The sequence below is a fragment of the Capricornis sumatraensis genome, chromosome 2 (genome assembly GCF_032405125.1).
Source record: "Capricornis sumatraensis isolate serow.1 chromosome 2, serow.2, whole genome shotgun sequence".
NCBI classification, from domain to species: Eukaryota; Metazoa; Chordata; class Mammalia; order Artiodactyla; family Bovidae; genus Capricornis; species Capricornis sumatraensis.
The window spans coordinates 134,907,678-134,922,949 of NC_091070.1; the positions used below are offsets into that span (position 1 = coordinate 134,907,678).

The following is a 15,272-nucleotide window of genomic DNA, read 5'->3' on the forward strand; positions in this document are numbered from 1 at the left end:
TTAGTGTCTTTATGGTCAAGTTACAGAGGAAACCAGGTAAAACAACAATTATAACACAGTAGGGGTGGGTTTTATTGAGATATGTTATAAGAACGCAGGGAAAGCTTCTAGGAAAGGGTGACAGAAATGAGTCCACCAGGATCCCACACCATCAGTAGACTACTCAGACCTCCCCAGCACCCCAGAGCCCCCTGAACCATGACACAGAGTACTACAAGCTGAAAGGAGGCAGCCCATGAATGCTGAATTAAAGAGGGAACCAGGCATAGAAGGGCTCCCCTCTGTAGAGACCCCATGCTAAGGAACAGAGGTGCATGAAGTGGAGATAGAAATGAACAAACAATGGTATAATCCCACCTGTGCCCAACCTCCCACCACATACACACACACACATGCATGCCCATCCATACGGCCTTGCAGTGGGCAACACCAGGAAAAACAGACACCCACACACACCCAACACACTCAGTCACGACTCCAGGAAACCCTGAGAGAATAAGACAAGACACAGCAGGTGTGATAAAGCTTTACTGGGCATCAGACAGGCTGCGCAGGAACCACACTGGGAAGCAGGGCCTGCACACCAGGCCAGGTCTGGTCTTCAGGGCAGCGCTGGGAGCTCAGAGCAGAGCCCCGTGGGCCAGGGGTCTGGCTGGGCTGCTCACAGCAGAAGTAATCATGGAAGGGAAGGACAGTCTGGGTGGCTTTAGTGCAGGAGGCATAATGTGCGGTGGGGGAGGAACTTTGCTCAAAAATAGTGGGAAACTGGATCTTTAAAGTAGGGATGGAAAGGGGTGTGGGAGGGGGATAAGGGGGCCAAGAAGCCATCTAGAGTGAACAGAAGGAGAAAGAAAAAGACAGATGGTTCCGCGGGCAGGAGGTCCACCTGGTCTCCAAGGCACTGGCTCCTCACACCCATCTCCCGGTTGCAGGCACTACTTGTTGCCCCACACGGCAAGCTTCTGGAACAGAGGGCTGGGGAGGAAGCGGCTGGACTTCATGTAGGCAGAGATCTTCTTCAGGCCCTGAGGGTGGGAAAAAGAACACCAGGCCTCCTGCTGCCCCACTGGAACCCAGGCAGCTCTCCCCAAGTTTGGGACCTGGGGTACAGCCCTTCCATGTGGGAGTCAAATGTTGGGGCAAAAGATAAGGCTTCTGGGGTCCCCAGCTCTGGGAAGTTGTCTCTTCCAATTTCCTGTAATTCATCTGACATCCAGACTCACCACATACAGAGACTCTGTACTGTATTAGGGGCTACATATCCATTAGACATGATGACATAGGTTCAGAATCCCTAAATGACTCCCCTGCAAGATGGGTTCTACTGAGACTATTTATCAGAAGGGAAACTGAGGCACACAGAAGATAAGCACCTCCCTCATGATCACACCGCACATAAGTAATACGGCCAGAATGCAGCCTGCTCGCTCTCCCTCTCCATTCTGAGTCTCTCTGCTGCACCCACTTCCCCACAGCTGAAAACAAGAAAGTTCACTCATCATCCACTTACACAGTTAAGTGACCCGCAGGGCAGTTGCCCCCCATGCTGTTACATTGTGTGGGCTTTCCTTTCCAGTAGACAGGTTTGGTGACTCCAACAGGGCCCAGAGAAGACTTTTCCCCTCATCGGAACGTTACAAAGAGGTGGAACATTGGTACCAGCAAGCCCCCTTGCGCTGGTCTACTTCTCTACATATGAATACGAATTTGGCTGAGTTCTCTAGTGATCTCAGATTTACCATCTTGGTTGACAATCTTGAGTTTTCTTCAGTGGTAGGTGAAAATGTACCTAACTTCTCAGTTTAGAAATACTGAGAAAGTACCCAGTGGAGAGAACAGGTCAGGATGAATAGATCAGGGGTTGGCTGGTGTCTTTCCTGGAATTGACCGCTTTACTAGACCTGGTAGGAATATAGTGTAAATACTACAGGCAAGCACTTAGCTCTTTAGATAAGAAACAGAGCTCCTCCTGGCTAAGCAAGGCTTTCCCAGGCGATTGAGAAACTTGTAGCAGAGGTGGAGGCCAGTGCTCATACCGTGCAGCAGTCCCAAAGGGAAACCCACTCTTTAAAGAAACTCGCCCATCTGGGAGACACACACAAAAGGTTTGGCGATCCTGGGTTCTCAGTGCCCATGATGGTTTTAGACTGTCAGAAGGAAAAACTGAGACATGCATAAAACCTGAAATGACTATAGCGTGACAACTAGGAGAGTTAAGCTCACAAACAGCAGAAGGGCCCATTACAACCAGTTATCAATAGCAAGTTGTCCAGACAGACTCTGAAATGGGAAATCAAACTTTCTAGGCAAAAGAAAGAGGGGTGACCAGTTGCTAACCAGTGACTTAACACCACAGGTTTGGATACGTTACATATAAAGCTTAAACTATACCAAAGGAGATCTTGTCCTAAAAATCACCAAAATGGGGTTCTTTGACATCACAAAATTGGGGTTTTTTTCGTGTACACAGCTAAAGAAATGGACTACAAGATCCAACAGACTGAACAGAAGGTCTGTTTCAATTTGTATTTAGAAGTTTCTAAAAGAGGAAATGAGAAAGTAACTTTTGCAGAACACCAACAAAAAATTGCTTGAAATTTTATCAGAATTTTTAAAAGGCCCCTGAAGCTGGCCCTGCTCTCTACTGCTCCCCTAAGTATATTCTGCAATGCTCTCCTTCATGCTATTCAACTCTCTCTGAACTTCCTTTTTATAACACCAAAATTGATTCCCCCAGAAGCAACAATAATTCAGAAGACTTGGTAAAATTGTGAATATTTTGGCAAAAATAGTTTTTAAAACTTTGCTTTTTTTTTGCTTTAAGGAAACAAAAGGCCTTATAGAAGGAACTTGCTTCATCTCCCTGTGCCTTTGAGACATCAGTGTTCTACCTCATCTTCTTGGGGCATCTTCTAGTGCATTTGGAGAGATTAGGCTCTGCAACTGCAAAGGAACACATATGGTGAACACTCAGCACCAAGCTGCATAGACTGCGATTCCAAGTCTTTTTGTCCAGCTATGGAAATGGCACCCCACTCCAGTACTCTTGCCTGGAGAATCCCATGGACAGAGGAGCTTGGTGGGCTACAGTCCACGGGGTCGCAAAGAGTCAGACACGACTGAGCAACTTCACTATGCTAGCATTAGGTAAATGTGTCATTAGGGGGCCCAGTTCATAAAGGGTCTTTGTTGTTTCAATCCTCCTTGTGTCTCCCTGCACAACAAAGGCCTTTACTTTCTTAGATTGTATTTGTGAGTAAACTTCCTGGTTCTTGAGAAGGCTGTATCCTTTGCATTCTCTTGCAGGGATTCCTCTTGCCTCTTACTGGTTTGAATCACAACTAAGAATCCTAACGATGGATCTTTTAAACTGGAAAAACTTCTAAATTGGGAAATTTTTAGAGACCTCTCATTGTAAACAGCTGTTTTATTGGTACCCATGGAAAGATAAAATTAAAAGGTGGATATTCACAATATTGATAATCAGCTATATCCCAATAGAAAATTAAAAGTTTAAATTAAAAAAAAATTTTTTTAATTAAAGATGGACACAAAGAAATATAATCGTTGCTAACCTTAAGAACTTCCTTAGTTTCAAATCAATCAACCAATAAACAAAAGTTTTTCATAGAGCCTTATTTGTGGTCTCACACTTCCCCCTCAATTGATCTTATGGGTGCTAATAAAAACAACAGAATAACTAAAGTTAATTAGGTTAATCAACAAGGGAATAGATAAAAGCTGAGGGAAAAGTCAAGCGATTTCTTCCTAAAAGTAGGAAATTTTAAAGGGAGTGGTCCCAATAAGATAAAAATCTTGATATGGTTATTAAGAGATGAGATAAATGAAACAGACTTTGATGGCATGAAAACAAAAGTTTTGATACAGCCAACACTACCAAAAAGGATGTTTTTGATGGGCCAGAAAGACCCCTTTATCAGTCCCCCAAATATTAAAGGGACCCAAACAAGTCCACTCTACTTACCCCAGTTTAGAAAAACTTTAAAGGTAAGAGGGTAAAAAAACACTACACTGAGATACTTGATCAGCAATTGCATGGGGCAATAAACCGAACAATCCAGTTAAAGACTGACAAAAAGGCCTGGATCCCTTGGCTCAACCCCTCACTGGAGCCCAAAACCTTTTATACAGGACTGGGTTTAAATGGCCTGGGAAATAAAAAGGGAAGTTTCTGTTAGGTAGGTAGAACAGGGAAGAGGAGTCCAAAATGGCGGTGGCTACAGAAAAGGAAGGGAAAAGCCCACGAAAATGAAACAAAAGAAGGTCTGAGGACCGGAGTGAGGACCTCGGGTGAAACAAACACCACTCCTGGCTGGCCCAATTTACCTAGGACAGGCCCAGGGAGAGATAAGCATATAAAGAGAGGAGCCGGAGCCAGAGCCAGCTCTCTCTCTCTCCCGCGCGCTGGGGGGCTCTTCTCCTTGCATCTTTAGATCGGCGTGCCCTCACGCCTCAAAGATGGATTTTCCTGCTATCTTCTAAATAAAATAGAGCTGTAACACTGATTTGTGTAAGAGCTGTAACACGGTCCATTTGAGACCTGAGAGGTATAACATGGTCTATCCAAGAACTGAGAGCTATAACACGGTCTATCCAAGACCTGAGAGCTGTGACTCGCCGAGGGGGCTTTAATGTCTGTCACTCCAAATCTTTGTTGTGACAAGACAAAGAATCGAGGAACATACACTCGCGTGACATTTCTAGGACTCCTTATAAGACCAAGAGTTGCTAACAGAGTCCTGACAAGGGCTACAGTTAAAGGTATAACAGTTGATAGAACTGAGATTTGTTACAGATAAAAACAAAACCTGATGCAATGTTGGATCTGTTTCTTTTAAGCATTGCTTCCCAATTGCTTTTGTTCACTAAAAAGACACTGTCTATACATAATAGCCTACACAGGGGAACCCTGCCCCTCTGCCTTAATGTTAAACCAAAGTACCTTTGTTCAAGACCCTGGCTACCTATGGATGGCTACAGGAAAGAAGAAATTAACACATCCCCTCCATGAGGCTGGCCATTCCAGAAGACATTTGCAAGATGAATGGCTTTTTTACTTCACGTTCTCACCTACCCACTCTCAGTTCTATAAAACTGAGGCATATGGGCATCCAGACCCTGATAAGTTGGTTACTTTGGGACATTTGTCTGCCATCTTCTCAGTCCGCCAGCTTTCTGAATAAAGTCACATTCCCTCCCTCAACACCTGTCTCTCAGATTATTGGCCTATTGGGCAGCTAGCAGACCAAGCTTGGACTTGGTAACATATTTAAAAGTGGTATATTTGAACAGGCTTTATGTAAGATGGTTACATCTCTTTTACCTGAGTATACTGTGGGAATATACGAACATGTCTCACTGGGGAATGCTCCCCTGCCTGGCATAAGAAAGAGCATACAAACAATTTTAATTAAACATAACAAAGGAAACTAATAAGGTTATGTAAGCCGACAAAGTATGAGATAAAAATTGCAGTCTAATATTCAGGGCCTAATGGAAGCAATAATGGAGTTTGGTCTGGGAGGTTTGTTTGTTTGGTTGGTTTTATCTTTGTTCCTACAATAAATTGGCCTGAGTTTGACTTGTGCACTCAGAAAGATGGCCTTCTACAAACATTTGAAGACATGATACATTGATCCCTATAGTTCTAGAATACATCACTCTTTTGATTTCCAGTTTAGTTGGAAATTTACCTACTGATATAAAAAAGCAAATGAAAGAAAATATAGTTGGGAAATCTTTTGACATCAATTGGGTGGCAGGCCAGTTCTTCAGAGAATTAAAAGCAACTGTGTTTGTCTTGCAAATTTCCACATATCAAGGGACTTCCCTGGTGGTTTAGTGGTTAGGAATCTGCCTTCCAAAGCCGACTCAGGTTCAACTGCTGGTCCAGAAACTAAGATCCCACATGCCCTGGGGCAACGAAGCTCTCACATCACAACCACTAAGCCGGTGAGCTCTAGAGCCTGCACACCACACCTGGAAAAAGCCCAAGTACCACAATGAAAGATCCTGCATGACGCAACTAACACACTATGCAGTCAAGCAAATAGATGTTTTTTAAAAATTTCCACATACCAGAAATGTAAATACAGCTCACAATGACCTGAGACTAAGCAGGATTAACTTAATAAGGTAGAACCTGACACCAAAGGGAAGAAATAACAAAGAGGCCTCTTTAAACTCAAATGGTTGGAAAGGCTTCTTCACTCACAATATACTTGCTGCTGCTGCTGCTGCTAAGTCACTTCAGTCATGTCCAACTTTGTGTGACCCCATAGACGGCAGCCCACCAGGCTCCCCCGTCCCTGGGATTCTCCAGGCAAGAACACTGGAGTGGGTTGCCATTTCCTTCTCCAATGCATGAAAGTGAAAAGTGAAAGTGAAGTCGCTCAGTTGTGTCCGACTCTTCACCACCCCACGAACTGCAGCCCACCCGGCTCCTCCGTCCATGGGATTTCCCAGGCAAGAGTACTGGAGTGGGGTGCCATTGCCTTCTCCCACAATATACTTAACAGCCTCTTTAAGGGTTTGTCCAAAATGAATGCAAGGACTTCCCTAGTGGTCCAGTGGTTGAAAATCTTCCTGCCAATGCAGGGGACATGGGTTTGACCCTGGACTGGAAGTTTCAACATGCCCCAGTGCAACTGGGCCCATGAACCACAACTGCTGAGCCTGGGCGGTAGCCAGAGCAGCAACTACTGAAGTCCGCACGCCTAGAGCCCATGCTCCATGACAAGAGAAGCCAGACGACCACACTAGAGATTAGCCCCAGCTAGCTGCAACTAGAGAAACCTGTGCCCAGGAACGAAGACCCCAGCTGAGACAAAAATAAATACATATTTTTAAAAACCTATGAAAAAGAAGAATGAATACAAATCTTGTTCTTTTCCATGAGGAGTAAAAAGCCTGAAGATTTTCCTTCATTATTGGTTATAGAAAGGGGTGAGCTGCCACCAACTGCAGTCACTCACAGTGTACCCTGAGAGACCTCAGGATGGAGAAAACCAGGATTAAACATTCTGTGATTTGGACTTGGGTCCTATAGAGAGTTAGGATGCATCCCAAGCTAAGAATTACAGTGACCTAAGATTCATGCATCTTCCTACACATAGAAAAGCACTAAGATCATTAACTTGAGATGTTGGTGTTTCGATGATTAGCACTAATCTTTTATCAAGATGCATGCTTGGCTACATGTATTTCCCAGTCAAAAGTTTATATACCTACTGTCTCCTACCCTACATCTTTAGAGCTTTCGGAGAGGTTGTCTCTTGGGCTACAGTCCTCAGTAAGGTCTCCAAATAAAACTTTAACTTGCTGCTCTTCAGTTCAGTTCAGTCGCTCAGTCGTGTCCGACTCTTTGCGACCCCATGAATCACAGCACGACAGGCCTCCCTGTCCATCACCAACTCCAGGAGTAAACTCGGACTCACGTCCATCGAATCAGTGATGCCATCCAGCCATCTCATCCTCTGTCGTCCCCTTCTCCTCCTGCCCCCAATCCCTCCCAGCATCAGAGTCTTTTCCAATGAGTCAACTTCGCATAGGGGGCCAAAGTACTGGAGTTTCAGCTTTAGCATCATTCCTTCCAAAGAAATCCCAGGGCTGATCTCCTTCAGAATGGACTGGTAGGATCTCCTTGCAGTCCAAGGGACTCTCAAGAGCCTGCTCCAGTACCACAGTTTAAAGGCATCAATTCTTCGGCGCTCAGCATTCTTCACAGTCCAACTCTCACATCCATACATGACTACAGGAAAAACCATAGCCTTGACTAGATGGACCTTAGTCGGCAAGTAATGTCTCTGCTTTTGAATATGCTATCTAGGTTGATCATAGCTTTCCTTCCAAGGAGTAAGCGTCTTTTAATTTTATGGCTGCAGTCACCATCTGCAGTGATTTTGGAGCCCAAAAAAGTAAAGACTGACACTGTTTCCACTGTTTCCCCATCTATTTCCCATGAAGTGATGGGACCAGATTCCATGATCTTAGTTTTCTGAATGTTGAGCTTTAAGCCAACTGTTTCACTCTCCTCTTTCACTTTCATCAAGAGGCTCTTTATTTCCTCCTCACTATCTGCCATAATGGTGGTGTTATCTGCATATCTGAGGTTATTGATATTTCTCCTGGCAATCTTGATTCCAGCTTGTGTTTCTTCCAGTCCAGCATTTCTCATGATGTACTCTGCATAGAAGTTAAATAAGCAGGGTGACAATATACAGCCTTGACACACTCCTTTTCCTATTTGGAACCAGTCTGTTGTTCCATGTCCAGTTCTAACTGTTGCTTCCTGACCTGCATACAGATTTCTCAAGAGGCAGGTCAGGTGGTCTGGTATTCCCATCTCTCTCAGAATTTTCCACAGTTTATTGTGATCCACACAGTCAAAGGCTTTGGCATAGTCAATAAAGCAGAAATAGATGTTTTTCTGGAACTCTCTTGCTTTTGCCATGATCCAGCGGATGTTGGCAATTTGATCTCTGGTTCCTCTGCCTTTTCTAAAACCAGCTTGAACATCAGGAAGTTCACGGTTCACATATTGCTGAAGCCTGGCTTGGAGAACTTTGAGCATTACTTTACTAGCATGTGAGATGAGTGCAACTGTGCGGTAGTTTGCACATTCTTTGGCACTGCCTTTTTTGGGATTGGAATGAAAACTAACCTTTTCCAGTCCTGTGGCCACTGATGAGTTTTCTAAATTTGCTGGCATATTGAGTTCAGCCCTTTCACAGCATCATCTTCCAGGATTTGAAACAGCTCAACTGGAATGCCATCACCTCCACTAGCTTTGTTCATAGTGATGCTTTCTAAGGCCCACTTGACTTCACATTCCAGGATGTCTGGCTCTAGATGAGTGATCACACCATCGTGATTATCTGGGTCGTGAAGATCTTTTTTGTACAGTTCTTCTGTGTATTCTTGCCATCTCTTCTTAATATCTTCTGCTTCTGTTAGGTCCAGACCATTTCTGTCCTTTATCGAGCCCATCTTTGCATGAAATGTTCCCTTGGTATCTCTAATTTTCTTGAAGAGATCTCTAGTCTTTCCTATTCTGTTCTTTTCCTCTATTTCTTTGCATTGATCACTGAAGAAGGCTTTCTTATCTCTTCTTGCTATTCTTTGGACCTCTGCATTCAGATGGTTATATCTTTCCTTTTCTCCTTTGCTTTTCGCTTCTCTTCTTTTCACAGCTATTTGTAAGGCCTCCCCAGTCAGCCATTTTGCTTTTTTGCATTTCTTTTCCATGGGGATGGTCTTGATCCCTGTCTCCTGTACAATGTCATGAACCTCATTCCATAGTTCATCAGGCACTCTATCTATCAGATCTAGGCCCTTAAATCTATTTCTCACTTCCACTGTATAATCATAAGTGATTTGATTTAGGTCATACCTGAATGGTCTAGCGGTTTTCCCTACTTTCTTCAATTTGAGTCTGAATTTGGTAATAAGGAGTTCATGATCTGAGCCACAGTCAGCTCCTGGTCTTGTTTTTGTTGACTGTATAGAGCTTCTCCATCTTTGGCTGCAAAGAATATAATCAATCTGATTTTGGTGTTGAACATCTGGTGATGTCCATGTGTAGAGTCTTCTCTTGTGTTGTTGGAAGAGGGTGTTTGCTATGACCAGTGCATTTTCTTGGCAAAACTCTATTATCTTTGCCCTGCTTCATTCCTCATTCCAAGGCCAAATTTGCCTGTTACTCCAGGTGTTTCTTAACTTCCTACTTTTGCATTCCAGTCCCCTATAATGAAAAGGAAATTTTTGAGGGGTGTTAGTTCTACAAGGTCTTGTAGGTCTTCATAGAACCGTTCAACTTCAGCTTCTTCAGCATTACTGGTTCGGGCATAGACTTGGATTACCGTGATATTGAATGGTTTGCCTTGGAAACGAACAGAGATCATTCTGTCGTTTTTGAGATTTCATCCAAGTACTGCATTTCAGACTCTTTTGTTGACCATGATGGCTACTCCATTTCTTCTGAGGGATTCCTGCCTGCAGTAGTAGATATAATGGTCATCTGAGTTAAATTGACCCATTCCAGTCCGTTTTAGTTCGCTGATTCCTAGAATGTCGACGTTCACTCTTGCCATCTCTTGTTTGACCACTTCCAATTTGCCTTGATTCATGGACCTGACATTCCAGGTTCCTATGCATTCCTAATATTGCTCTTTACAGCCTCGGACCTTTGCTTCTATCACCAGTCACATCCACAGCTGGATATTGGTTTTGATTTGGCTCCATCCCTTCATTCTTTCTAGAGCTATTTCTGCACTGATCTCCAGTAGCATATTGGGTACCTACTGACCTAGGGAGTTCCTCTTTCAGTATCCTATAATTTTGCCTTTTTATACTGTTCATGGGGTTCTCAAGTTAGAATACTGAAGTGGCCCCTAGCAAATAGACAGAAGGGCCCCTAGCAAAACAAAGGCACTCAGAAAGTGCCCAAGCAACTTGCAGAACCACATCTCACCCAATGACTCAGCAAAATATGGATGAAACATGATAGGAGGGTGTGGAGCACCAAGACTAGCCCAGGCCACACTCTAATTATTCCACTGAAAGGACACAGACCAATTGCACGGCATGGGACCTCAGCCCACTCTCACTGGGCCCCAACCTACCTCATCCCCAGTCCCGCTGCAGCCAATCAGGCAGCAGCACTCAGGTGTACCTGCACCACCTTCCCAAGACAGACAATGCCCAAGAGTTCCTAGGACTCCAAGATCTAGGGCTGCCTGTTCCCAACAGCCCAGGGTCCAACAGGCCACACACTACAGCCCACATCTGTCCTCATCCTCTCTGCTGGGCAGTAATCCCAGCTCTTGCAAAATTCTCAAGGCAACATGTCTTGGACCAAAACCAGAGTTGGGACCAAAACCAGAGCGGATGAGAACTAGCTGAGAAAGCAGATTTCATGACCAGGAGTGAGAATACTAAACAGATTGAAGGCTGAAAGCCTTTACGGCTAAAGCATCAAATTCCCAAATCCATCACAAAGCAGACTTCTTTGCTCTCATATTAGTTGACTGAGGGTGACAATGATGAGCTGAGAGGTGAGGTCAGGCTGTGCTCCTCCAGAATCAAGGTGGCTCCACCCACACCACACAGCTTGGGGTCCCTGTAGTTCTCCAGCTGCACTGAGCCCAAGAGGCTGGGCACCAGGACTGCATGACTTCTGTATCCCCCTTGTGTCTGACACAGTGTCTCATACAGGGGAGAGGATCAGATCAGTGAATGTGACTTAAAATGAATGCACTATCGTATCTCTGAGATGGAATCTGGAGTCAACATGAAGGAAGAACGGACAGGAGATGAGCAGTGAAGGAACTGCCCACCGTAAGATATGTCAAGATAAAATCCTTGCACAGGACACCTCTTTATGTACCCAAATCCCAACACCAACTACAGCCCTGAGAATCTCAGAAAATCAAGAGGGGGCTCAATTGCTGCAGAGCCCTTTAGAGATCAGGAGAAAATATTGTCTGTGTTTTTACTACTTGATATCAATCCTACTGTGTCTCACTCTACTTATGCCAACTTCATACCATCTCCTGAAGGTTCTGCTTCCTCCACACTTTCCAGAGCTGTCAACACAGTCATGAAAGGGACCTGAGGTTTCTTTTTCCTACAGGAAATGAGGAGCCACTGATGCTGCCCATGGAAGTCAGACACTCTGTCTGGGAGCCCAGCACAGCCTGTTCTGGTTCTGTGACCTGCAGAAACTACTTGTTCTTTCAGGTTGACTCCTTTTCTGTAAGAGGCACAGGATAATTCTTCCACCATATAGCAATGTTATATAAAGATTAAATTTGACACAACATATATCAGCTGGTGAGCAGAGATTCTGGCATAAACCAAGCTCTCAATAAATGCTATTCTTCATTGTAGTTCCAACTATGAAATCAGGGAAAATAAGAAAGAGAAGAAAGATATAAATACAAGGGGTTCAAGGGAATCACCTCAAAACGAGAAATGAAGTCTCTCAGGTTTGGGAACGCGTCCAGGCACTCGGGCTCAAAAATGCGGTGCATGTCAAGGACGTCGTAAACCAGGAAATCCACATAGGTGAGCTGCAGGAAGACAAAGCATAAATGCGCACTGAACTCTGAACCAGGGAAAAATGACAGCTATCCCGCCCCCAAAGCCGGCCAACTTACCTTGTCCCCCGCAAACCAAGGCCTCTTCCCCAGAAATTCTGAGAACAGCTTGATTTTTTCAGGGATCTCCTTCAAGAAACTGGGCTTCAGTTTCTCCTGAGACACAAAACAGCTGTCACCACCCTCACACACAGACTCCCCGGCAGAGAGCAGTCCTCCCAGGGCTGTGTCTGATCCCAGCTGTCAGGGGAGCACTCATGTCCCTTGACTGTACATGAGTCAGGGCCCAGGGGCAATTCAACCCACCTGTGTTCACTAGACTCCTATGGGAACCAGCTCCCATCTGTGAGAAGCAATGGGAAGGCAAAGGGCAAAACACACTGTTCCTGGACCTGTCACCACTCAGCTCCAGACACTTGCGCTGGGTCAGACCAGCAGTGCTGTGAGACCTGGCGGAGCTTGGGCCTCAGACCTCAGGCTGATCAACACTAAAATGACTAGGAAAGAAGTCCTATGTTCCAGTGTAGGAGACTAGAATGGTGTGGACACCTGAGCAGTTTCTGGACAGCTGGAGAGAACTGGAAACTGAAAGGAAGGAGGGAGAGGAATAAAGTCTAAGCCTGAGCTGCCCACTGGACACATGTCCTGATCCCTGAGATGCCAAGAAGGAGGCTATGTAGTAAGGAGGAAAACATTCTGTTTACGAATTAAATTTCTATTCAAGGGAAGCTGGACTCCTCTTAAGATTAGAGGGAACTGAGTAAGAGTTTCCAAGGAAATGTCTTGGTGGATCACTATTCCCAAGAAGATCAAAATCTAAAAGACCATAGATGAGACCCTGACAAGCACCTTCTCTACCTCAGTGGGAAGGACTCACAAAGTCGGGGCTGTAGCAGATCCTGGCCATGGCCAAGTGGACATCCATAACCTGGTTCTCCAAAATGTCCATACGAATCATCTCCTCCTCTGTCTCCCCACCTGTGGCCACAAAACAGAGACTCACCCTCAACATCCCATTACAGCCCAACCCAGGGCATGGCCACCAGTGTGCCTAACCCCAACTCCAGCCCTACTCACACATGTTGTGCTTGCGAGCGATGTACCGAAGAATGGCATTGCTCTGGGTGAGCTTGTGAGTCCCATCGATTAAGTAGGGAAGCTGGAAGAACAACAGGGTCTGGTTATTTGCACCACCAGACTCCCCTGTACCCCTTCCATTGACCAAGGGCAGAGATGAAACCTGGCTTTCACAGAGCCTGTCCCATGGTGGGCACTAAATAATATGCTACAAAATGGAGGGATGAGCTGGGACAGAGCATCACTGAAGGGCAGAGGAGAGAACCAGGAAGCTGAGAGACAAGAGCAGAAGGCACCTGTTCCTGAAACCTCTAAGCCAGGAAAGGAGATGGATGGAGACACTGTCCACTCCCCCTCCCAGCACCCCACCCCTGCACCTACATTGGGGAAGTCCAGGCCCAGCTTGAATTTTTCATTCAGCCACTGGCTTCTGTCATAGTCAGGAGCTGAGAAAAAGAAGATGCAGTGAAACAATCTCCCACAAATCCAACCCTCCTTCCCGGGGGACCTACCAAGGAGTCAGAGGCAAGACCCCCTGAACTGATGGATACGGATTCTGAACTGGATTCTAATCTCACATGGAGCTTTGGGGGAAAGCACACGTAGAAGGATTTGGAACCTCCCTGAGTTGAGGCTTACAGAGAGCTAATGCAAGCACTAAATGGAGCCCAAGGCTGCCACAGGGGCTCTCATGGCCTGCTTTGGAGGACAGCTGCACCCCCAAAGGATTTGGCAAGGGGCAGGTCCCTTTTCCAGCTGGTGGAGTTTAAGGGATGGGAGCAACAAAGGCAGAACAGGGGTTGCTTGGCAATAAATCAGCATGAGTTGAGCAGAAGTTACAATAGAAAAAGGATTTCATTACCATCTCCCATCGAGTACTGTCTCTCCTCATAGTTTGTGTCTGTGTACTCCAGGAGAAGGCGGATGGCATGGGCCAGCTGCCAGAGATGGTGGGACAGAGGGCAGACGTCAGGCTTGACTGCAAACCTCTCACTCTTCCAGGTCACTTCCACACCTCCCACTCCCTCAGCACCGTCACCTGCACCAGCCCACCCACGCCACACACACACATGCCAACACCCAGAGAAGATGATCGGGCTGACGGAACAGGGGCTCCGCAGCAGCAAGTCCTGTGGAAGTTTCTGGTTTGAACTGGCCTCAGCTTTGCAGCATTTTCCCAGGGGGTCGCAGCATTTCCCCACCCGCCTCCACCTTCCTCGCCCTGGGGGACCCCCGCTCACCCCGCGGATGTCCCAGTAACCCAGAATCATGGGCATGGTGCAGGTTATGACGCTCAAAGTGCAAAAGCTCCAGCGCAGGTGGGCTTGAAACTTCTGAATCCGCGAGAAAGCAGGGCCCGGAAGCACCCGCCCCTCTTCTCGGCCCCGCCCCCAGCCCAGCCCCGGACTCAGCCCCCGGCCGGCAGAGCAGCGTCTACTCTTGTCTCTCTCTCAGCAGATTCCTATGGAAGCCAATCTCTGGGCACCTAGAGATCAAAGGCTGCCGAGGTCGGGGTCCCCTGGTTCCCGACCCCAGAGAGTCGTTAGCTAACCGGGGGAGTTGCCAGTGCCCTTGGGAAACAAGCCTGAATCATAACATTAAATCAGCCCGGGTTACAGGAAGATGAGAACCCCGGGCAATTCTAACGCTCCCCCATGATTTACAATCCATGATAGCTATAGTCTTCCAGAAACGAGTATCAGTGCAACTGGAAGAGTAGATAGGAGGCAGAGAAAGGAAATGTGCCCTCCATGTCTTCCTCTCAGGGACTGTGGAGGGCCCTGCCCTCCTCACGTGCCTGAAAATAAAAATATAACATAAATTAATCAAGTAGTTTATGGCCTCACTTGTGAATCTAAATCCAGATTCCTGCACAGCAGAGAGAGTACCCAGGTGCATCTCCAGAGATGTCCTGCCAGACAGCTCCATGTCTCTCACATTGATGGGACAGTGAGGGGTAGTGTGGTGGGAATGTGACCCAGGGGAGAAGGGTGACAGCCTGGAGTGGGTGGCTCCAGAGGGTGTCCAGAGAAGGGTGACAGCCTGGATGACTCCACACAGGACCAGAGTCAGAGT

The 15,272-nt window shown here is 46.2% G+C and overlaps 1 protein-coding gene across 2 annotated transcripts; it reads right to left on the reverse strand.

The window, feature by feature from the left end:
* Positions 1-528: 528 nt before the first annotated feature.
* Positions 529-14,560, reverse strand: LOC138074439 (glutathione S-transferase Mu 1-like). Of its 2 annotated transcripts, XM_068966580.1 has the most exons (8): positions 14,438-14,560; positions 14,059-14,134; positions 13,578-13,642; positions 13,197-13,278; positions 12,997-13,097; positions 12,180-12,275; positions 11,982-12,092; positions 529-1,025 (listed from the first exon to the last, which is right to left on the reverse strand). In XM_068966580.1, the coding sequence occupies exons 1-8, from the start codon at positions 14,471-14,473 to the stop codon at positions 936-938; spliced, it is 657 nt and encodes a 218-aa protein (XP_068822681.1). In that variant the 5' UTR covers positions 14,474-14,560; the 3' UTR covers positions 529-935. The 2 variants fall into 2 exon arrangements, with proteins under 2 accessions (XP_068822681.1, XP_068822682.1); XM_068966581.1 differs by lacking the exon at positions 11,982-12,092.
* Positions 14,561-15,272: the final 712 nt, after the last annotated feature.